Here is a 22,775-nt window from a genome sequence, read left to right on the forward strand (position 1 = left end):
TTCAAGCGCTGGCAGGCTTCCGAGGGCGCAACTGCATCGCGGATCATTAAAGGATCGCAGGAGCTCCTCTGGAGTTTGTCCTTTCATATGGCCGTCCAAGCCACGCCCCCAACACTAGATAGTTGTTACTTATTGCCATAACAATGTCGGTGTGCTAGTAAAAAGGGGCGGCTTGATATCCTGTTAATTTTGTCTTAGATGTCTCATATCCTGACAAGTGTGTCAACGGAATGCCAACTCTATGGCTTTATCAAGGCAAATTGGATATGCTAGGTCTTATACTTGGTTTCAAGCATCAGAAATAAAATGCTCTGTATTTTATTAGTCCAATGTGTTGTTAATTTTTCTCCCAGAGTTGTTTTCTCAATTATGTATATTCCCAGTGTGTCCTGCTTTTACTCCGGGTCAATGTTAGATGCAGCAAGTTTTGCAGTTCATACTTGTGCATTAATTCACATATATAGAAGTTCTTTCCAACATGTTTCTGTCATCTTATAGGTTAATTCTGACATTCGTCAGGGAAACAACAAAAATAATGTATATCCCGTCAGCTATATTTGCGGGAGTCGATTTAATATCAAATACTAATTAATGAAGAGTTTCCACTTATATGCTCTTCTGTTCAAATAGATGAACCATGTGGTATGGTCCAAATTCTTATCAATGTAGAGTACTTCAAAACTGGGAAAAGCTCTTCGCGTTAGTTTTATCTCCATATTACATTAAACAGTTCCCAACATTAACCTTTTTTCAATGTTCATCAGGATGGCAGCGTTCTGCTTGTTCTCTATTCAATTTGGCTTCATAAAGCCCAGTGGGACACTTGTCAGGATTTAAGGCATATTAGTCAAAATTATCAGGATATCAAGTCACCCCTTTTTACTAGCGCACCAAAATTGTTATGGCAATAAGTAACTATCTATTGTTTCAATACAAGAAACTTGGAGAGTAAACACTGTGGACTGTGGTCTTTTCTTTGTCTGTGAGATGCGCTCATAGTTGGGGATTTTGCCTTTTCAAGACTCTAAAAGGCTATTGAGTAAAGCGATGAGCAGCCTCCACCATGGTGGGAGAGGCCTCTGACTGTACCAGAGCTTCCTCCACCGAGTGAGCCGAGTAACCGGGCAAGTGCACGCGTCTTGCTCCAAACAGCCCTTAGATGAGGAAGGTGCTGGGGCTCCCTCCTGGTCGGTCTCAAACTACATTAGGCACATTTGAGGCGAGCCAAAGGAGATATCTTCTGGCATCTATGAGCCATTGTGTCGCACACGTTCAAAGACAACCACTAAACTCAATGCCTAACATAAAGATGCTGACTCTCAAATTCATCTACAAAGGTACATGTTTGGCGCTGAAACATGGCGGTGATCTGTCCCAGACACCTTTGAAGGATGGCAGCAGTGGTCGAAGTGTATGAAAAGAAGTAGTGGAACTGTGTTCCCTGCCGGCCTTTCCCCGTTATCCACAAACCCCATTGCCACAGCCCCTCCCATGCGCAATACAAACCCCCAAACAAACACACCTGCTGTTTAAGAGGATGTTCAGAGCAGTGCACTGAGCTGCAAGCTTCAACTTCTTCCTACACTTTGGTTTTAAAACCAAACCATTCCGAAATGGTTTCTTTTTAAAATAAAAGTATAGGAACAGTAAAACTTAAAGAAAAGTATAGGAGCACCGCTACCGCCCACTTCAACACTGGATGCCAGTGAGTCACTACCACAGGCCTAGAAAAAGACCAGAGTAGTTCACACACTACCATTGATGCACACTTCAAAGGAAGTCATATTTTCAAGGGAGACATAGGTTAAGCATTCAACCCCAATGTTTCTTTAATTTGGGGGTCACAGAACTGCAGAAGTTCTACTCCAGTAAAAACCCTTCCCTCTTACACTGAGCCACTCATTCAAACTTCTTCAGCATCAATAGCTTAAGAGGTAAAAGAACAGACTCAAACATCATCACACTTTTTACATGTCTCAGCAGTCCCTCACTTCAGCTTTACAGGCTAAGGGCATAGAGATTTTTTTCCTGAGAGAAATATCATGATGAGGAAGATTCAGAGGAAGAAATTCAAGAGGAAGAGGAGAATATTACAACTCTTTACATGCCTCCTGGTTCCTTGTAGGGAAATGTAGTTTATGGACACTATGTCCGAAATTGTAACCTTTATACATAAGAAGAAAGATAAAGATAGGAAGCAACAGCTTCCAGTAGAAGAACCCAATGAGACAACCTTAAGGTGCTGCATAAAGATTTCGTCCATTATGAAGAATTGGATGAGGAAAAATTTGAGACTAAAAGGAGATGATATTAAAGGGTGGCATATCCTACGGCCAAATTGTCCCAGGGGCCGAACTGTCAGGATGGTTACTGGTTTCTTCCTCTCCCCGTCGATCTGCACACTCTGCAATACCTTTGGAGAAATGCTATTGGCGCATTTCAGGGACCTCCCAGTCCACTGTGACGCGGTCACGCCACCACTAAATCGACTACCTAATTTGGGACGCTCTGTGACCAAATGAGTCTTCTGCGTCCTCTCTGCCCTCCAGTGCCACACATTGGAGGCTGCACTCTGGCTTCTCTCAGCTTTCTCCTTCCAGCTGATTCGAACTTCCCAGACTCTCTCTTCGCTTAGGTCTCCACCTCCTAGATTTATGACGCTGCTGCGGGACTTGCCCGGCATAGTGTCAAAGTCCTTCTTTTGTGTTTTAGTGGGACTCTGTACTCCTCCAATAATCGTCTTTGTCTCAGTATCAGATGGATGTTTCTCTATAGGTGTAACCAGATAGCGTAGCTGGCAATAACAGATTCTAGTCTATTCTTCATATGTTCTTCCATTAGATGTTTCAGAAGATGGGTTGATGACATGCTGGTTAGGGAGTTCTTTGTTAGTACGCGAGTCCTTGTCCCCAAAGGGGGAGGCTTTCCAGGTGAGGTCCCACTTGCCTCTACTCCTAGCTAGGGTATTGCGTAGCGAGCTCTCTTCCCAAGCCTCACATGGAAAGGCCCCTCCCCCAGGAGAAGTGACAGAATCCCTCGATTAGTCACAATTCCCAACAGTTGTATATGACATTTAATGGGTAACCATGTATTATGGTCCAACAATGCCATTGAAGGGTTTGGGTTACATGATAGCCCAAAAGGCAAGTGATTCATAAATGTGCCCCCACTAGATTGTGTAATTAACCATAATATACGCTCCTTGATATTTGTTCATATTGCATGTTAACGCATATGTACTCGTCACACTGGTAAAAATCCTTGAATTAATAGAATTAATCAGAAAATTATTAGCTTAACATGTGATAAAAATATACACTATGCAATTGTTGTTGTTGCGCCCTTCATTAATGTTGTTAAAATGATTGTTTGGCTCCAAAAGTACCAATTAGCTCCAGGAAGTAAAGGGAATGGGCCTGGGTCATAGAAGGGATAGGGGCAGTATAACTGATGACTTGTTTCAGTATATGAAAATCATTTTTTACTTAACAATAGTTTTTGGGTTCAGTTGTCCTAATGTACGATGGTACATACTTTCACTATTAATTTTCCAATTTAGTAAATAGTCTTCAGAATGTATATCATTTTCATTTCAGCATTGTTTCCATTTGTGAGCGCAAGCATCTCAGAATGTAAATCGTTGTTCTCATGCACTGGCGTATGGTTTTTCTATTTTATAACACAAGTATTTTCCGTTTATGACATCACTATTTCACCATAAAATAAAATTGTGTTCTTATATGACATAAGCATTTCATTTTCTGATATGTGCAATTACTTTGTAATATATCCTTCATGATAGGATATAATATTTACAATATACATGCTGGGTTTGTGTAATGTTAAATATATATAGGAAATGCTGAATTATGTCCCTAATTACCCTCATACAAACTGGTGAACTGTGGAATGTTGACCATGTTAGTCGTTATCCACTTAAAAAACACTAACTCCATGGAACTCGTTGACTAACTGCAGCACATGTCTGAGATCCACCTAATAATCCTATTTACATTCTGTGTTGGCTTGACACACTGCTTTCAATTTCTGTCTTCCCAGTGCTGAGAGAGGTCCAGTGACACTTAACCTCGACGGCATTGTCCAGGTACTGGACCGCCACCTCCACGACTCTGCCATTGGAATGATGACGAGGATTGCTGTCCTGAAGTGGCTCTATCATTTGTACATCAAGACACCTCGGAAGGTGAGCATCCATAGGGAGTTGACACCGATTCGCACCCCTTACATATTGCCCCTTAGTCCACAGGCAGAAATGGTTTGGCAAATGCTAACCTATATAAACAAGATGATGTAGGGTGTGCACCGCTTTCAGTTTAATTATTATATACATATTTCAGTTGTCGTCAATAAAAATATTGGAGCACTTCTTGAGACCTTGGCAGAAGAATGCCAAAACCAACAAAAAAGTAGAACTAGAAATCAATCTAGTGCAAGGTATGCTCACACATTGCTCTCCTATTGAGTTGCAGAAAGGTTATCGTACAATTTCATATCAATCTCGTCATTCTCTACGAATTCCAACGTTCACAAAAAAGGCAAGGACCTCCTCTGTGTTATATCGTCAATTATTCAGTTGTTTATTTGCGTGGAGGCTAATAATTGCATCCAATAAAGCCACTGCCACTGTGTGTGGTGTGCCTATGCATTTTGGAACAAGTCTGTCATCAGGGCTAAGGCACTATTCATAGTAATATCCAAATTTCACATTTATCAATATAAGGTAAGAGTTAAAATCCGGAATCCACAATATAAAAAATGCAGAAACATATTCAAAACATATTAAAAAACATATTACCATTCGCAGAACCAATATCGATACCGAAGTCAAAAATGTCAGTTGTCATTTAACACATCGCTGCCTATAAGGGAAGTGGCTAAGAGGCCATGAAGTAAGACGTGTCGTCTGGAGGGCTCCTGCAGATCCGTGAAGATCATGAGTAAGAAACTTTATCAGCAACGTGCGTTCGCACACAGAAATAGGATGACAGGAAGGTGAAAAGACAGAGCACGTCCAGGAAAAAGCTGAGACTCTGAAGTGAACGTATGATCCGAAGCGGATTGCTGCAAGTTTGTATCCATTGGTGAAGAAATCGAAACAAGATGGCCGGCGCTGGAGAACAAAGGACGGACCGGGAGGCAGAAGCGAGTGCGGAGGAACGGGAGAAAGCGTCTGGTGTTCGCGCACACTATTAATTGATAATGTTAGTGCCCGCCCGCTACAACACTGCAGCAGATGTTCTGCAACTGTGTCAACGAAAGGATATTGATACAGTTGCGGTTCCATGGAGATGAGGAGAGACTACGGGGGGAGAAAACGAGCAGCGTGGAGCTTGTGCCCTAATGGGGGGGGGGACTGAGCAAACATGAGAGCTGCCTACAAGATAGCGTGGAAGAAGGCCCCCAGGAGGAGCACTGCCGGAGGGCCGTACAGCGACAGAGTCTGGGACCTAATCAAGCGGTCGAAGCTGCCTGCCCGGGGGCCAGACCCAATGTTAGGAACACAGCTGCACAGTGGGACGTAGTCGGAACTTCGGACACTGGAACGAAGGGGCCTGTGTCATCCTGTCTTTATAAGGAGTGTTTGAATCGAAAAAGGTGGCTCTGGTAAAACGGCTCCAGTAAGAAGAATACAGATACACCAGTGCCCAGGGACGTGATACACCGGGATCGCGTGGCGTGCCTAAGAGCCATCCGGAGGAGGCTGCCATTGTGCGGACTTGTAATAAACAGGAAAGCAAGTTGTGTGAACATTGCCCTCGGAGCGAACGGGACGTGTGACAGCAGGAGTTCATGCTGAATATTATAACTGACTCGAGTTCAATGCAAAGCAGCTCATAAGCCATTGCTGCACGCACTCTGAGTGCATAGGAGCCAGGCAAGGCCACCTAAACACGTAACACACTTGCCAAGGCAGCCTGACACTATAACCATATGTGAGTGCCACAGTGCAGCTGGAGAACAGATGGGCTCACAGGGGTCGCACTGCGCCTGATGAATCCAGACAGAACACATATGTGGACAGAGCTCCATAGGGGCGTTACACGGATATCCAGGCGCTCATAGGAAAATTGGAGCGACCACGTGAACTGCATTGGTACGGGTGCGCACCAAAGGTCTGGGAAGCAGCGGACAGGCAGAAGAGACACAAAGTGGAAAAACCCAACAGGGCTAAGGGGTGTCGGCACGGCCGCTGGCAGCAGGGAGGTGAGGCCAGAGTGCTATAAAGGCACACAGAAAGTAGAGCCTTGCAAGTAGTGCAAGGACATGGGCTTGACAATCGTAGGCCTCAATCTTCCAAGGGAGGCTCAGAAGCCAAGTTAGCTACATCACCGACCACGGCCGCCGACACTCAAGCTGCAGCGATACATACACCAGCCAGACGAGCACAACCAGGTCTGGTAGATACCAAAACTGTATACACCCCAGAGGTGTATGTGTCCCCGTGTCAAGTGAAGCCAGGAGTACTCCAGCATAATTAGGTGGTAACAGGCCATGGAGGACATCCCCAGTACAGAAAGGAAAGGCCTATACAATATAGGGCACTGATGTTGAAGGCATATCCAGGAGCGCAGCCCGCTCACAGGTGGCAATGGCTACCAAATTGACTAAGGTCAAGGGGAAGCAATCTACCATCGAGGAGTTTTCCAAATCACCACAGGTCACGGAGGGTGCCAGCAGCAAAGGACAGAGCACTAGAGAAGGTGAGAAGATGGCGCTCAGTAACCAACACATACTGGATGCTATAGCGAAACAGAACTTGAGGACCGCACTGGAAGCAAAAATTGAAGCTGTGAGTATAGAATTAGACTTACTGCGGCAAGATGTACGTGGACTGACCGAGTGCACAGGAACCTTGGAACAACGTGCGCATTGTGGGGCTTCCAGAGGGGGAGGAGGGATCAGACCTGACGAATTATGTTGAAAACATGTTATTGCAGGAGATTACAAGTGGAGCACTAAGCCAAGGGTTCGCAGTGGAAAGAGATCATAGGGCCCTGGCAAGGAAACCTCCGCCGGGAGCCCCACCGCAGCCTATCATCACAAAGATCCTGAACTATAGAGATAGGGAGAAGGTCCTCAAACACTTCCGTAAGGGAGGAACAATAAGCAGATAGAACGTGGGATTGTTGAACTAGATTATTTGGCTTACATTACAACATGCTGTTAGCGCATAGCAGGAGGTAATATCAGGAGACACGCTACCAACCCCCCCGGTGGTAGTTTGTTTGAGATACTTTTAGGGCGGTATCCCCCTGCTGAGTACAGAGTATTGGTTATACCGAGAGAACGGCTAGAGACGGGGTAGCCTGAGATCCAGGGATGAGCTGGGCAATGGTTTGGGGAGGTTAGAGGGGGAGGCGAAATGCATACGCACACCACACACAGATAAAGCACTGGCTTTATTGGATGCAATTATTAGCCTACGAGCAAACAAACAACTGAATAATTGATGATATAGCACAGAGGAGGTCCTTGCCTTTTTTGTGAACATTGGAATGCGTTGTGAATGACAACAAGATTGATATGAAATTGTACTATAACCTTTATGCAACTCGAGCCGAGAGCAATGCGTGAGCACACCTTGGACAAGATTGATTTCTAGTTCTACTTTTTTTTAACCTCTAAACACATTGCCAAGTGCCTATTGTCACACAGTGTGGCAAATAGTCTCTGAAAAAGACCACTACAGGGAATATTGGCACACCTACACGGAAGTATTTAGAGGCATTAGCAGCCCTGGGAGGGTATTGGCTGGAGACGGGGTCTACAACTTCAGCTCTCCAGATGTTCTGGGCTTGACTGCCATGATCCCTCGCCATTGAGTTTGCTGGATAGGGCTGATGAGTTGTACTCCAAAACATGTGCAAAGCCAAAGGTTGCTGACACCTGGCCATGGTTCCACATGTTGGGGTTAAGATACATTTTGTGATGTATGTTCAGAAGTGCCAGAATTTTAACTGCAGGAGTCTTCTGGGCGAGATGCACTGGAAGCGCAGAAAGAAGCTGCAGTGCCAGTTGGCGTATACTGATAGGATTGTATGTTGGGTTATGGAATCGCAATGGAACCTTTGTTATGTTAGCCAATATTTATACTGTGCTCATCACCACTGTAGTGGTCTTCCGGCCCCTGGCCTTGTCCGAAAGATGCCATATTATCACACTGCCAGGGTGTAGCCAGACTTCAGCCTGTGGAAAGGAAGGGAAGGTTTGGTGAGGATGTGATAGGAAAGAGAAACTAGACAATAAGGACCAAAAACAGCAGAAAGTCGAGTGGGGTGGGATGTAGTTGTGAAGTAAGGATGTATTTTGCTCAAATATATACGTTATTGGTAAGCATGAGAGTAGAATGTCAGGAACAAACTGTCTTTGCAAAGCTGTATGTGAAGTACTAATGCTGCAATTGTTATGGTTGCTGCAAGTCAGGCCTATGGACTATTGGTGGAACTGTTTTTGCTTGATAGGAGAGAGGACCCCACCTTTACACTTCTGCTGCCCAGGGGAATTGATCAATCAGACAGGATAGTCTCTGCAGGCTCAGGATTGGAGTAATTGTCTGCTCTTTGCTTTCAGTTGTTCCGGCACACAGATAGTCTGTTTCCCATTTTGTTGAGAACGCTGTCAGATGAGTCTGATGAGGTGAGTGCTTTGGGACAGAAAAAGTGAAGTAGTCATTTCAAACATGGCTGTATCAGCTGTTGGCATATTAACAATCTGAGTAGGCTATCAAACCTGACTGTCTTGTCTGAAGTTGTGTGTTGGTTGTTATATTTGTATGAACAAGATTTACGAGGCAGGTGAAGCGATGGACATCACGCAATTGTGAAGCAAATGGCCCTGGCAGCATAGTACAGAACATTGTTAATTTCTTGAAGATAAAGCCTTGGAGTTGGCTCCATGAATTTGTTTGAAATGTGCTCTTTGGCAAGGGGATTACGTGTGGCTGTTCTAAGAGTTCATCAAAAGTGGATCTTTTCATGTCATTGCCAAATGTTGCTACCGAGGAGCAAATGGGAAAACATGAAGGACCTTCAAAATTAGGGTTTGCCCCAGCATCCGGTGTAGATCATGCAAACATGTAATGAATTTTGTATTTGTGATAATCCAATGATTTTTTCCTAGCATGACATTGATTGAAAGCCCCAGTTAATATATTCAAATATTGACTGACTATATATGTGTATTTCTGAGGCTTGTGGAATCTGCTTAGATCACATGCTGTGCATAGGCCGACATCTAGTGGAAGCTGCGGAGTATTACAGTTTGTTTTTCGAAACTCGAAAATGGGCGTCGACACAGGGCGTGCCAGTAATACTATCCCTAGTGTGACGTCCACTGTACCCAAGATCCCTCACGCGCCTAGGATCCTCAGATTGTTTTTTTCCGCCATACTGGTCGGAAGCATCTTGCGGAGCCCTAGGCTAACAGAAGTTTGATCGTCGGAAGACAAAGACGACTTCCACCCCCAGGCCGCGCTCCAGGAGACGGAGTCCGCAACTAAAGCCAGCGAGGCCCCACGCTCGAAGGACAGGGACACCTCTCCCGATCCTCGACGCCAGGCGTCGAAAAACTCCGGAGCCACTAAGGGACAGGGAAAACATTTTTCTACGCACGGGGAGGGGGGAAAACAGCAGAAGAAACTACCTGTACTTTCTTCCACACCTGTAAAACACTCCACCCCCCCCCTAAACAGACAGACAAGCCCAGGTCTGCTGATGGGTCCACAACCAGCAAAGCTACTCAAGACAAATCCCATAGACTTGCTGAGAGAGTCATTCCCAGTTCCAAAAAATGGTCCAGTGAAGACATAGATAGGGTCATGTCAAGAATGTCTTCTTTGGCTGATTTTTATGATAAAAATCCAGAACATTTCCTCTCGTATGATCCACAAGGGGCCACACCCGCAGGCTCTACTGATCCTATCCCCCCGAGTAAGAAGGCCCGGTTTGAACCCTTCGAGGTACAACCTTACGCAACACCGTACTCACGGTATCAAGAAGAGGCTTCCTTTTGTGGAGACCAAGAATTTGGAATGATAGAAGAGCAAACCGGGACGGGCTACTATGGGGATGATGAGGAACAGGAAGAAGAAGAGGATAACCCGGAAACATACAGAGTAGATTCCCCGGTAGAGAACGAAGCCCCGGTTGCCGACTCCCCGGTCGATAATCAGCCCCTCCTAAATGAGGTTCTCGCTCGCGCAGCAGAACATTTCCACATTGACACCCACGGTGTACAGGAGGAAAGGGACTTCGCAGAAGAGTTAGTGGGAGAAAGGAGGCCGGTTGCCCAGACCATCCCTATCCTTAAATCCATTCAGCGGAGAATAGATCCGTCCCTGGTGAACCCAAACCTCACCAGAGCAGTCAATCCCAGGGTTGAAAAACTTTTCAGGGCAGCTCAGTCTGACTCTCTCTATATAAGAGGGCATTTAAAGCCAGACTCCCTAGTTGTTACCAACACTCGTAAGATGGCTGGAACACCCTTGTCATCGTCAGAAGCTCCTCCCGACAAGGAGAGCAAAAACTATACGGTTTCGGCAGGAAAGTAGCCTCAACGTCCTCCTATCAAGCAAGGATTGCTAACTCCACCACCCTGTTGGCCAGCTACAACTGCCATCAGTGGGAAGAAGTTGCGGCTCTCATAGCCTCTGCTCCTGAACCGTTAAAGGGCCAATTAGCTCGGATTTCCGCAGAGGATAGAGCCGTGTCTGGTTGCATTTTGAAAGCAACCTTCGACGCCGCAGATAACGCAGGCAGATTGATAGCAGAGGGTACTGTTATCAAGAGACATGCGTGGTTACGGCAGTCTGGGTTTAAGGCAGAAACTCAGGCATCAGTGTTAGACAAACGAGTGGAAGCCGATCTGTTTGGTAAGGCGGTCGAGGACGCACTGAAAAATGCCAAGGACGAATACGAGACACTCAAATCCCTTGGCCAGTTAACCAATAAACCCCCTAACCAGAGAGGGAATAGTAATTTTCGTCGCCCATGCGGCCAAAATTCACAGAGAGGATCTAACTATTCCCAGGGGCAGGGTACACAGTGGAACAACAACCAACAGTCTACCCAGGGTTACGGCAGAGGTAATAGGAGAGGTCATGGTAAAGGCAGAGGCAGCCCCAGCAAGGGAGGCGGCACGCCTCCACCAAAGCAGTGACGCTCAGTTCAGGGTCCCTTCTCACGCAACCCCAGTAGGGGGACGCATTTCAAACTTCACCCAGGCTTGGGAAGGGATCACATCAGACAGATGGGTGCTGTCAACAGTATCCACGGGATATTGTATAGAGCTACTGCAGCGTCCCCGGAACCATCCTCCACGACAAAGAGTACACTCCTTAGAACATCAGAAGATTCTCCTCGAGGAGATCGACATTCTTCTACAAAAGGACGCGATAGAACTCGTCCCGGGACACCAGGTAAACAAGGGTATTTATTCAACTTACTTCCTTGTGCCAAAGAAAGACTTGACAATGCGCCCAGTATTGGACTTACGGCCTGCCAACAAGTATGTCAAGCCCCAAATATTTCGTATGACCACGCTACAAGAGGTAATCCCCCTCCTAAAAAAGAGGGATTACATGGCAACCTTGGATATGAAAGATGCTTATTTTCATATTTCCATGTTCACAGCGCACAGAAAGTACTTGCGCTTCAAGGTAGACAGTCGCCACTACCAATTCAAGGTACTGCCCTTCGGGATAGCTTCAGCACCAAGGGTATTCACCAGGGTACTGGCGGTGGCGGCTGCACACCTACGCAGGGAGGCAATCCCAGTGTACCCTTATCTGGACGACTGGCTCATAACGGGGGAAACCCCAGGAATTTGCAGGACAAACATTCAAAGGACTATCGACCTCCTCCACGAATTAGGCTTCTCAATCAATGAGAAGTCAAGCCTGGTGCCAAGCACCTCCAAACAGTTCCTAGGAGCAATCCTAGATACTCAAGAGGGGTTGACCTTTCCTTCAGAGGAAAGAATTCGGAATATACTTCTGCAAATTCCGCATTATCAGTCCGGTCAACAAATAACGGTACGAAAAGCAATGCGTTTACTGGGCATGATGACGTCATGCATTTACCTGGTCCCCCACGTGCGCCTGCGCATGCGTCCCATGCAGGAATGGCTGGCGAAACAGTGGTCTCAGGCAAGTGGTCAGTGGGACGATCTAGTGGTCGTTTCGCCAACACTGGTACAAAGCCTTCACTGGTGGACAAGAGAGAATCTCGCAAAGGGGAAACCCTTTTACGATCCCGAAGTACAGGCAGTAGTCACTACAGATGCATGTCTGACGGGGTGGGGAGCTCACCATCTCCACCACACAGCTCAGGGTCTCTGGTCTCACTCAGTGGCCAAGAACCACATCAACCTGCTAGAGCTTCTGGCAGTATTCCGAGCGCTTCAGGCGTTCGAGCCCCATCTACTAAACCTGTCAGTGCAAATCCGGACGGACAGCACTACAGCCATGTTCTACCTGAACAAGCAAGGAGGGACTCGCTCGCCAAATCTGTCCAAGCTTGCCCAGAAAATCTGGATATGGGCACTCAGACGGAACATCTTCCTGTCATCACAACATGTTCCAGGGGAGCTCAATTCCCTAGCGGATGCTCTGAGCAGAGACTCCCTCCCAGAGGAGCACGAATGGGTTCTTCACAGAGAGGTCGTAGAAGATCTCTTCTCTCAGTGGGGTTTCCCCCACTATAGACTTATTTGCCACAAGCGAAAACAAACAATGCCCAGGATTTGCATCCAGGTTCCCCCAACCAGACTCCCAGGGGAACGCCCTGTGGATGAACTGGTCAGGGATGTTTGCGTACGCTTTTCCACCAACTCCTCTCATCAGGAAAGTGGTGAACAAGATGAACAGGGAATCAATGACGCTCGTCCTAGTTGCTCCCATGTGGGCAAGACAACCGTGGTTCCCATACCTACGCAGGATGGTGGTGTGCGAGGCCATCAAACTTCCAGCCTGGTACAACCTACTGTCCCAGCACCAAGGGCAAACAGTGCACCAGCAACCCAACTCAATGAACCTGGCAGCATGGCTCCTGAGGTCATAGAGTTTGGACACCTCAAATTACCACAGAGGTGTATGGACATCCTAAAGGAATCTAGGAAGCCAAACACAAGGCACTGTTACTTTGACAAGTGGAAGAGGTTCGTTATCTGGTGCCAGAGTAGACAAACCAACCCAGTTGATTGCACTCCTTCCACTATTGTTACATACATGCTCCACCTGCTAGATGCAGGATTGGTTTTTAACTCACTGAAAGTACACCTGGCAGCTCTCTCGGCTTACACCACTTCCCATAGCAAGGTGTTGTGGTGGAAAGTACCAGTAGTTAAAGCCTTCATGGAAGGAGTAAAGAGACTTCACCCTCCTATTTCGAACCCACCGCCAGGGTTGGACCTTAATGTGGTGCTAGCCAAGCTCATGGGCCCCCCTTTCGAACCCATGCATAAAAGCAGTCTCAAACACCTGACTTATAAAACGGCCTTCTTAGTAGCTATTACCTCTATAAGAAGGGTCAATGAAATTCAGGCTCTGTCAGTGCAGGATCCTTTCTTTACTATCCATAAAGACAAACTGGTTTTACGCACACACCCTAGGTTCTCACCTAAATTTATATCTAAATTCCATGTAAACCAGTCCATCGAGCTTCCGGCTTTCTTCCAGAACCCGCAAAGCTCGGCTGAGGTGAAACTACACACCCTAGATGTGCGTAGGGCGGTCCTCTACTATGTAAATAAAACAAGACCGCTAAGGAAAACAGATCAACTGTTTGTCTCCGTAGCTACAGGCAGAGAGGGGGATCGCGTCTCTAAAGGTGCCATCTCGAAGTGGATTAGTAACTGTATCCAGCTGTGTTACTCACTCTCTGAAAAGACTCTGCCTTTTACGCCAAGGGCCCACTCTACTAGAGGCATTGGGGCCACTCTGGCTTTCATTGCAAATGTTCCCCTCGACACCATTTGCAAAGCAGCTACTTGGAGCTCTATTCACACTTTTACTCAGCATTACTGCATTGACACCCATTCCAAGACAAATACACAAGTGGGACAAGCGGTTCTAAGACATTTATTTGCTCATGACCCTTCTCACATACCACCTCCTTCTTCTGGCACTGCTCGCTAATCTATGCACAGCATGTGATCTAAGCAGATTCCACAAGCCTCAGAAGGGATACATTACTCACCGTAATTGTATTTCTGATGCTTGTATCTGCTTAGATTCACATGCGACCCACCCTTCCTCCCCTCCGAGAGAAGACGCATGATTACTTGTAGTCTTACCTTTCTTTCTATCTGCTTGGATTATCTGTACTCACGCTACTCCTCATGCTACCTCATGTCAGAAAAAATACAATCTGAGGATCCTAGACGCGTGAGGGATCTTGGGTACAGTGGACGTCACACTAGGGATAGTATTACTGGCACGCCCTGTGTCAATGCCCATTTTCGAGTTTCGAAAAACAAACTGTAATACTCCGCAGCTTCCACTAGATGTCGGCCTATGCACAGCATGTGAATCTAAGCAGGTACAAGCATCAGAAATACGATTATGGTGAGTAATGTATCCCATATACATTCAGTGAAAGAACTTTAGTTGAGAGAGTTAAGGTGATCAGATGTAATGCAACAAAACCCTTCAAATGCAGCGGATGTGGGACTTGATAACCACCTTAGATCTGTGTGTGTGTCCCATATATGTCCCCATGATGTAATTTTGTACGTTATTGTAAATCACTTTCGTTATATCATTTATGGGCTCATGGGCTTTGTAACGGGGGGGGACACTGAGTTAAGATGGTCATCATTTCCCACATCTGTTGAATTTCAGGGGTTTTGTTGGGTTAAATCTGATCACCTTAACTCTTTCTTGACTAAAGTTTATTCACTGAATTTCAAGTGTTATGTTATTCTATAGTTTCTTCAGGGCCCACTAGCCATGCCATTCGGGCCATGTCCATTGGTCATGCCCTTCAGGTGTGGCCACTGTAAATGTTGCATCAATAGGTGTTAAACCAGTAATTTTGTTCCCAAAGACCCATTTCCCCCTGCCTAGTAAAACTGATATACTGCAGGTGTCCATTTTTTTCCACTCCCTATTCCCACAATACTTTTCCGGAAATCAATTCCAAATATGCCAATCACTGTGGTATTCCCCGGATAACGCTTGAAAATGTAAAATGTGTCCTCACAGGCAATCACCATGTGCACTCCTCCTCTTTTCTTGGTCCCCACCACACCCATTGCTTTTTCCCCCCCTCCCTTACCCACTTTCATTACGACATAACTCTCTTCGGTTTGTGTGATGCAGTTTGTTTCTGATCGCGTCTTTCGATGTTGATGTGGTAATCCTGTGAGAATCCCCTGATAACCTGAAAATGTTCTACCCGTAACTGGCTCTCCAGACCACTCCCCAACTTCACTTGCATTTCTTTTTCCCCATCTCCACTTCTAGCCTGATGCGATTGCATTCTTTTTACTCTCCCAAATTGCATTGTTAGCACTTTTCATTTTTGGGTCCCCCCTGGGATTTTCATGAGAACCTCTTGCATCAAGCAAAAAAAGAAAATGGCGGCTTTACATTTCTGAAAAGCTCTCAGCCTCACTGCTGCAAACCATCATGGGAGATATATAAACGTTTTTGAGAGCAGTGGCACCCAATTCTATGTCGATTATTTTAAAACTACTGGACAGTTGTACCCCAAACCCGAAAAGGAAATGATTGCGATACTTTGTGTCCAAGTTGTTTCTTATTTGGTCCAAATCCATCCAGCGATTTTTGTACTAAGCCTTTTAAATTAGTGCACTTTTATTCTCTACAGCAAATGAAGGGCAATGGGAGTAGAGCGAAAACAGTGTTTTTTTTGTTTCAGTATTAACATTTTCATCTCTTAACAAATTTTACCCAAACTTTCCACTTTGGGTTCGGGAAAGGCTGTGCGAAAAACCTTTTTGGGGGAAAATGTCATCCAAATTCGTCCAGCAAGTCAAAGGTTATTAGCAATTGAATTTTGGGAAATGTCTATGTATATAGGCTTCACCTTAACTATAGGTAATATATATATATTTATAGTGAACAAACTTTAGTGAAGTTGAATCAGTTCAACGCAAAAAAATCCTTGAAATTCAGTAACACAACTTTAGTTGAAGTTATGTAAAGGTAATGATGTAACGCAACAAAACTCCTGAAATACAGCAAGCGTTTGAAGCTATACCACCTTATCTTTGAGCCCCCAAACTCATTCTGTTGTCTCGGTAGCCAGTATTGTCTAACAAGTGGGGCCTGAAGCTAATATAGTTGGCCCATCCGCAGTGACATTAACAACTTTAAATGCCTACACACTGCTGCTGTGTATCAAACATGGCTTTAAGAATGGGGGATTGCCCCCAGTGCGGTTTTCTTAATATCCATTCCATCATCTCTTGTTTCTACTGCTCTCGAAGCGGGGCGGAATCTCAGCCCGCCGCGGCCCTGTTCTCGCTTGTCGCTTCTCGCGAGACAGTGTTCACACTGTCAGCTGCTGTCCACGTGCCCAGCAGCTGTTCCAGCGAAAGGCATCTGGCTCTCACGTCATGGTGTTGCTGCCTGTAGGGTACTGCGGCGACTGCGTCTGTAGTATTCTGGGAGAATTGCCAGACCCACGTTAAGTCCTTGCATTTGATTTAAAATGTCCGGAATTGTTCTCTTATGCCACTTCAGTTGAAATACATGCTATGGTCTCACAACTCCGCCAGTGCAGGCCAGTTGCACTGTTTTGATTAAAGAACACTGGCCTCTACTTTTCTTTTCCTTTCAACAGTTATTACAATATTGTATTTCCAACAGCGCACCCAGCCCTAGGTAGGCTGTTATTCAAGAAGAGGCCAGTAACCATGCCCTACTCCCAAACCTTTGGACCTTGGGCCCACTTTTGTTCAAGGAAAGTAGTGTCTTGCCGGTGCTTCTTCGCTTTTAGGTCTTTGGTCTGTATGTGCCTCTCCCCGGCTTACTACGTGTAAGAGAAAATAAAATAACCAACACAACCCCTGTCGGGGAATGAGGCACTGAGAACCGGCTGCATGATCTCAAAGGATGGTTTATTTCTCCAGCTAGGAAATAACCCAAAAAAGCCCAACCTCATTTACATCATCACTCATATATATATATATATATATATATCAATTAAAGTAACTCTAACAAAAAATACTAAATGGACCCAATTGGCCAGACGTTGTGGTGCTGTAGGTGTGGGTGGCATTTCTTCCTCCTGGTTGGCTGAGCGGCTGATAGGATGATGGATGTCAGATATCTTGTGCTCCACGCAGGTCAGGGTCCGTTCACTGTGGTCACTACCTAAACTAATATGTTGCATTCGTAAAACACTAAATAACAAATTATCTAAACATTTTATGCTACTTTTCATATTTCTACACAAATCACACATAGTATTTATTGTCAGTACAATTGGGTCATTTGTAGCTTTAATTGGAGGCCTTGACCTTTATTGTGAATGTAAAAAGAGTCAAGCTGTGTTTCACATATCTCCTGAGCTTTAGACCTATTAGTATAAGTAAAAACATATATTGTGGCAAGGTGCTTAAGGTTAGTAGCGGGTGTGTTGGGTGGGTTTTGCAGCGCAGGCGAGGGTCTGGCACTTGAAAGAAATACCTTACAGGGAGCGCAGGGTCAGGATGGCAATAAATCACTCTAAATGGGGGTGGGTGGCTTGCATGTTTATGGGGACGAACGAGCAAAAAGTGCTTAGCTCATCCTGGTTCACATGCTGGTTCTCATGCTAGCAGTGATCTCAGAGGAAGAAAACTGTATTATATTGGTTGTTGCAACTTTCTCCAGCTTCAGCGTGAGAATGGGAGCGCAGAGCTTTCCTTTGCAGGGGGAGTGCAAGGGTGGGGGCCAGCCAGCTGCCTGCGCGCCTTGTGTGTGTGTGTCTCTGCCCTTGGCTATTGCAGTGGAAGGGGAGCTGAGCCTTGCTGTACTATCGCAGTGAGGCCTGTTTACCCAAGATGGATTCGAAAGGGGGCACAAAAGATGGATGCCCCGTGTCCTGCTCAGTAGGCCCATCTATGTAGCGGTCAACCGTGGTTAACTTTACATAAGGGCAAGGGGCAACCCCACTACTGGAGGCACGTGGTCCAAGTCCCGTACTGAAGAGTGTACGGCGCGAGGGGGCCTGGGGCCCCTCACTCCCATACAGTTCCCACTAATGTCTCGGGAGAGTTCAGTCAAAGTGTTTCCATTGCAGTCTTTCTGCACCTGGCCAGACACTGTTCCAGTAGAGTGGCGCACGGCTATCACACTACTGATCTAGTAGACTCCAGTAGTAGGCTTCCACTAGAGGACATCACACCCAACCCCGAATATTCGGGCAAACTCCGGTTACGGCTGCTTCCATTAAATAAATGTTCCCTGCTTTTAAAAGGTTTACTCATTGGATGGGTGTGGCATCGATGAGGCCATGGAGGTACTAGATAGACAAACCTCTTTAGTTCAAGCTCCTGGTGGCAAGGCAACGGGAAATCACGTATTCACATTTGGATATTGACAGGGCACGTCATCGATGTGCAAAACTGGTGGAAAGGGAAAGGCTTGACCCTCTTCCTTTCCGTAGCATTTCCCCTGCCCTGTAGGGTCACCTTTCCCTAAAGCTTCTGGCCCCATGTTCACTTTAAACGATTTGTATTTCAGTTCTTAGAATTACACTATCCTATGGGGGCAATAAAGGCAGTCGTGTGCCCTGATCTCTCCTTATATACGTTGACTTGTTACTTTAGCCACTGTGATAAAAGTAGCTGTAATCTCTCCTATGCAGGCCAGCCCATTGCATACACGCCAAGAAGCCGCGCTGCCAGGGCCTAGAGGTGATATGGCACTCCATGTGTACAGTGGCATGTGTATGTTTGCCATCTCTTTTGACTGCATGTGAAATCCAATTCCTTTGGATTCCTGAATTAATTTGTTTTCCATGCAATCACCAAAGGCCATGATGGAATCTAGATCTAATTAATTGTCTTTAGACAATGTTTCCAGATAGCGATAGAATCGAGCACAAGATGAAACCTTATTGTCAAATGGGAGCAAAAGGCTAGAATTTGAGCACGTGCGGGATGCACTATATTTGGTGGCCCCACACACAACCAAGTTATTGCATAGGAACTCTCCCTAAAGCCCCCAGCCTCTCCCCCACGCGGCCACATGTGCCGAAAACACACAGGCACTTTCACATCCTCGAAGAGGCCCCACATAGGCATCCCCAAACAGCCCCTGCCCCCTCCCCACACACCACAGGCAGTCCTCACGCAGACACACCACTGCTAACTAAGGTGATCCGATTTCCCAAAGTGAAAACTGGGACAGGCCACAATGGACATTGTCAAAACAAAAGATGAAAGTGGAGGGCAACATTCAGCCCTTTAGTCTTACATAACCGACAAATGCAAAGCCCTGGGATCAGTGGTCGAAGTGTACGAGAAGTAGTGGAACTCAGTTTCCTGCGGGCGTGCCCCCGCTCCCCACAAACCTCATCGCAACGCCCCCTCCCATGCACCATACAAACCCCTAAACCAATGTGCCTGCCGTTCTGTGCACTGCACTGAAGTACACATTTTAACTTCTTCCTACACTTTTATTTTAAAACGAAACCATTCCAGAATGTTTTCTTTTTAAAATCAAAATATAGGAACAGTAAAACTTTAAAAAAGTAGAGGAGTACTGCTCCCAACCTCTCCCGCAAACTTCGACTACTGCCTGGTATAGACGAAAACAAAGGACACTATCACACTACTGCAAAGCAGTGTCTACTCCGGTTATCGACATACACCTTCCCTTCGCACTGTCCACATGTCATTCATCGACCACCTTGTCGATGATTAGTACCATAATTTCCAGGGTTGCCTTGCCTCCCAGGCCGGCGTCTACAACACTGTTGACAACTTCGCAAGCTCCTGTGCTCGCTTCATTTCCTAGAGTTGCAAGTGTGGAAAAAGATATGCCTCCGGCACTCTTTTTACCACAGCCCACAAAGGCAAAACCACTTTTCACCCTGGTGCCTTTCGCCACTGAGACACCACCTGTCCAGATGCAACAGGAGGGTCGCATATCAGAAAAAGAGCCTCTGGAGGTTTTTTTTGGTTCAGGAGGATGTGGATGGGGCACCCTGACCCAAAGATACCGGCATCTCATCAGCCAGTGCAACCACTGGTCCCACCCACTGCTGTGCCCACAGTTCTCTTAGGAACACCATTGACACCCAGAGATTTGTTGCTGGACATCTTATCAACTGTACAGACTGTAGTTGCAGAACTGCAGCAGTGTCTACCTCCTCCGGCCCCTCAAGGTACCCCTAGTAGGAGCCCTCCAGCGTTCCTCTCACGTGAGGATGGAATCCCACAGCGTTGGCCCCCTCAACCAACACCTCAGTTGTTCTCAGGCCTGACACGGATACGTGTTCAGCCACATCCCCGGATACACATACTACGGATGAGTATGAGAACCATGTTCCAGCGGATGGAGAAACCCTGATCTGCCTTCCCGAGATTCTCCACCGTAATTAATTGATTCCTTTCATGCACTTTTAACAGGTTCAGTGAAGCTCTTCGACCGAGAGGAAAGAGGGTTTCCTCTTTCAAAGGTGTGAAGCCTCCAGAAATTCATTTGTGGCCATCCCTATGCTTGATGACATCTGGGAGGATGGTTTGCTGTCATGAAAAATCCATATTCCGCTCCTCCAAAAAAAGCATAGCCTAGAAAAGAAATAGAAAGTTCCGGGAACCACTCCCAAGTGTCTTCAAACTCAGCCACCCCTTGACTCTGTTGTGTCAGCTAAAGCAAGGAAGAGATCAGCCAACCCTTCTTCATCATGCATGGTGCCCCCAGGACAAGGTAAGAAGGAAGGCAACTAGATGCTTTTGGAAAACAGGTGATTACCATGGCTACCACCGCTATCAAAGCCGCCAATTCCTTAGCCATTCTTTCCCGATGCGACCAGGAATTGGGGTATAAGATGGCCACCATCTTACATTTCCAGCTGGACGACAAAAAGGATGAGGCGCTTGCCTTACTACACGAAGGAGAGGCTGCCTCTGATCACGCCATCACCGTAGCCCTTGATATAGCAGACACAGGTTTCTGCCAAATGGCGAATGGGGCTGTACCGAGGGAGGTCGCAGGGGTCCAGAAGTACGCAACAACGTGGATCCTCTTCCCACACACAAACTCCAAAGCAAGCCTGACCAGTGTCAGGGCCCGGGCCCCCACTTCAGTACCCCAGTGGGAGGCCGGTTGTCGCAGTTTGTCGATCAGTGGCGCAACATATCCACTGACAAGTGGGTGCCCGGCATCTTCAACACGGGCACACCCTAGAATTTCTGAACAAATGCCCCACAATCCCTCCAATACAAAGAAAGGAACAACATCCGCCACTCCTTTTACAGGAGGTTTGATCTCTGTTAGAAAAGGGGGCTATAGAAGCTGTGCCATTGCGGCTCCAGAGTGTACTCCAGATACTTCATGGTGAGAAAGAAGTCTGGTGGATGGAGACCCTCGACCCCAGACAGTTCAACAAGTTCCCAGAATCAAAAAAGTTCTGCATGGTCATGCTACAACACGTTCTTGACCAGCTTGAATAGGCAGACTTCCTCTCCTCTCTGGACTTGGAGGATGTCTACTTCCACATCCCCATACATTGCAAGCATAGATGCATCCTTCGCTTCGTGATGCAAGGCAAGCATTACCAGTTCATGGATCTACCCTTCTGCCTAAAATGTTCACAAAATGCCTAGCTCCAGTGGCTGTCCATCTCCGCCACACAGGCATTTACACCTACCCCTATTGGCTAATACGCGCCCCCTCACAGTTGCTAGCCTTGTAGCTCACCAAAGAGACCATCCGATGGCTGACTTCTCTGGGATTCTCCATCAACTTTCCAAAGCCATGATATCGTTGTCTCAGAACGTGCTGTTCCTCAGCTCACAACTGGACACGCTGCAATGTCTGGCAACTCCCTCGAAGGAGAGTGTCCAAGTCATACTCCACATGGTTCAGCAGCTATCCTTGCTCCAGCTGCTTGACACCTGAAATCCAAACAATGTTGTAACTCGAATAATTATGATATGCTCTCATTTTTTCGTGATAAGCTGTCAGAACTCCCGGCCATCTCTTCACAGAGAATGAGACCCTCTTTAGGCACTGTAGATGTTAGCTTTTTGTGGCAGGGTAGTCCCAATAATGATCTCCAGCACCAAACCCCCTCTTCAATGGTTGGTATGCACTAGATTCACTCAGAGTTGGGACAAGCCGCACCATGCTGTAGCTGCTTCTGCCACACTGTAACTCACTTGCTTCCACTCCAAAGTGTGTGCGCTCTGTTGTTCCACCTGCTAGCAGTGTTTAATTGTATAGGAGTGTAGGTAGGAGTTTATATTTGAGATGTGTTGAGAGGTGGGAATCAGGAATGTCAGTAGTAACATACCATGGACTTCCGTAGCATGTGTCGGTAGCGGCTGGCAGAGCATGCACTCAAAAATTAGGTTTAAACATCATCATTTAAATTTTGGAATGGATCTTGGTTGGAAGATGGCCTATGGAACTAGGCACACATGACAAGGGGTTAATCTAAGCAAAACAATGAGAGGCAGGGGGAATAAAGTAATTTCACTATCAAGGCCTAAATTAAAGGGTCTCATGTCTAGAATCCAACCCATATCCTGGATTTCAGTATTCTGGCCATCTGCCCAGGACCGTGTTTCTC

At 46.4% G+C, this 22,775-nt stretch overlaps 1 protein-coding gene across 4 annotated transcripts in view; it reads left to right on the top strand.

Moving 5' to 3' along the window:
- Positions 1-22,775, top strand: part of VAC14 (VAC14 component of PIKFYVE complex) — a 1,997,670-nt gene that overhangs the window by 850,443 nt on the left and 1,124,452 nt on the right. For 3 of the 4 annotated variants that reach the window (XM_069654807.1, XM_069654798.1, XM_069654791.1), the window contains exons 12-13: positions 4,060-4,204; positions 8,593-8,658. In XM_069654807.1, the coding sequence (XP_069510908.1) occupies positions 4,060-4,204; positions 8,593-8,658 (211 nt within the window). The remainder of the gene's footprint in view (positions 1-4,059; positions 4,205-8,592; positions 8,659-22,775) is intronic. The other variant, XM_069654816.1, reaches the window with a different exon arrangement.

This window comes from Ambystoma mexicanum, chromosome 1p (genome assembly GCF_040938575.1).
Source record: "Ambystoma mexicanum isolate Mex_15411 chromosome 1p, UKY_AmexF1_1, whole genome shotgun sequence".
Classification (NCBI taxonomy): domain Eukaryota; kingdom Metazoa; phylum Chordata; class Amphibia; order Caudata; family Ambystomatidae; genus Ambystoma; species Ambystoma mexicanum.